The sequence below is a fragment of the Mizuhopecten yessoensis genome, unplaced genomic scaffold (assembly GCF_002113885.1).
Source record: "Mizuhopecten yessoensis strain PY_sf001 unplaced genomic scaffold, ASM211388v2 hete_36112952, whole genome shotgun sequence".
NCBI classification, from domain to species: domain Eukaryota; kingdom Metazoa; phylum Mollusca; class Bivalvia; order Pectinida; family Pectinidae; genus Mizuhopecten; species Mizuhopecten yessoensis.
The window spans coordinates 507-2,879 of record NW_018484102.1 but is presented as its reverse complement, the minus strand read 5'-3'; the positions used below and the strand labels follow the sequence as shown (position 1 = coordinate 2,879).

The 2,373-nt window shown below is 37.6% G+C and overlaps 1 protein-coding gene across 1 annotated transcript; it reads right to left on the bottom strand.

Moving 5' to 3' along the window:
* Positions 1-868: 868 nt before the first annotated feature.
* LOC110444387 (short-chain collagen C4-like) lies at positions 869-2,020 on the bottom strand (the record flags this gene model as incomplete). The annotated part of the gene is made up of 2 exons (XM_021488768.1): positions 869-1,425; positions 1,943-2,020. Coding segments are annotated over 2 exons (554 nt in total), but the record flags the coding sequence as incomplete, so codon positions are not given.
* Positions 2,021-2,373: the final 353 nt, after the last annotated feature.

Here is a 2,373-nt window from a genome sequence, read left to right as displayed (position 1 = left end):
AAAAAAAAATGATTCTACAGCGACCCCAAATAAGCCGCTTTTAACGACATGTAATGGAAAACAGCTTTGAATATTATCCGTTAATGTTACTAAAAGCAGTTTTCTGTTTTCAAACAAACGAAACCATTTGCCAAAAAAGAGGAATAACATGTTGTTGCTATTGAAGGGTGGTAAATAACATTGGTATAACAACTTTCGACACAACAGATTATTTGATGATCCACTACCAAGAACTCATTTATACAATTCAGAATGGAACAATCATGTTTCCTACTACGACATATATTGGAGCGCTGAAAAGGAATACCTACGTTCATCCGATACGGATGTTCAGCCACTATGTAGTAATATTTGTAAATATCACGGTGATAGAAAAATTAACGAAAGTTATTTGAACTCAGCTGTACTTAATTCACATCGAAATGATAGACCCTCATGTATATATGGTACCCATTTCGAAGATCGCAATCACTTCTTCCTGCACTGTCCTCTTTATACTAACCAAAGTCAAATACTAATTTACTCTCTGTCAGCAATGCGTGATGCAAGATGCTAATATGAATAGAAATATTGTGGAGACGGTTCAGAATTGTATTAGAAACACAAGACGTTTTTATTAGATTCTCAAGTAGTATTTCCAAATAACCTCTCTTACAACAATCGCGATAATTGAAATATGAATTGTCCAATACGAATACAATCAATACAGATTAACATCTTATTTTAATACTTATAGATACACTTTTAAAAGTAATATTGATATGATGATGTATGTACTGTTATATTTTGTAAGAAGAGGGCTTATATAGGCTAAGCCTGTTGCCACACTCCTTTTGTACATAAGATCAGTACAAAAGATATTCTGAAATAGAAGAGTGGTAGAAATATTGTTTCAAATACAGATAATACAAAAACATAAAGTGATTAGTTCACACTTTTTCTGGTTTTATTACTTCATGCAGACAACGCAGGACACAATCTGATCATTATCATACGGAGGACATTGCAGAGATCCACATTTTGTAGACACCGCATAGAACAGCTTCCCATTGTCGTTTTTATTCCCCCCTAAAATACTTGTCGGCTGTCCATCCATACAGATGTATTCGGTTGCTGCATGCTGTGTTGGGTATCCGGCTACTAGTAGACCACCATAAGCCTCAGTCCAGCCTGGGTAACAGGAAGTCCTAGCGGGTATCATCGTCACTGTAGAATGATCAGAATGTCTACAGACAGCGCAGGCAACGTCTTCGTCTTGATGGGGTAGGCCAAACATCGCATACTCCTCGAACTCAGCGCCGTAGATAAACGCTGTCGAAACACCTGAATCTGACAACTGGTGATCACCAAATGTCGGGTTGTTAGGCAGACAAACAGCATTGGCTGCTGCACCCGGAGATGTATAGAATGAGCCTCCCACGTAACCTACATTAAAGAGGAGAATGAAACCTTGGTGACAAAAGTCATGGTTCAGCATATATAACATGTTAGTAGTATCTGTAGTGCCTATCAACAAGTGTGTACTGTTTACATGTAAGTGGTAACTGTAGTGCTTATCTTTCCAAAGTTCCTTAAAATACATAGTCTTTCAGTCAACTTCTCATCGCAGAGTGTAATGGGACCTTGGAAATATGACTTTGAATATCAGACAGAGACATTACTAGAGGCTTCCCCAACCGGAACACCTTGTCTTATATTCCTTGTACTTTTTCAAGCTTAAAGGATCTCCATGTAAATATTTCCTTTGTTCCTATTTTGCCTTGGTGATCGATTTCGAGTTCCTGCTTCGATGTTGTTGTTGACGTCATGGAAACAAGAAATGCTACTTTAGTTTATTGGAGCTATGGTTATCGAGTGAATATCACTGTATCTTTGATATATATGTGTAGCAGGCTTCATTAGCTGAATATCATCTGATATGTCGTACTACCATGCCTCTTACCTGAGTACACAAGTTCGGTGTGGTTACCGGCTGGACAATCAGGTCGACCCCACCTAGTATACACTGTGCCCTGAACACCTGTGAACGATATATCAACGTTTAAGTCATGTGCTAGTTATACTAAAGATAAAATGTCATTAATAGGGTGAACATCCTTATCCAGATCATTTCCCGTATCCGGCATATGTTAGAGATTTCAAAGTTGGCACGAGAGAGATACATGAGTCTCATCTACATGGCATATGTTTAGAACATATAGAAACGGGAAAGAACAATTGAACAACACATTTTGACAGCCGCCACGCTCCAACATGAAACGCTATAATGGCGGTAAAATAGAGATACTGTCTACTACATATGTTGTACAATCGCGTTGAATATGTCAACATTCAAATGTCATTTAACATTTAAAAATAAGAGTAAATAAAATA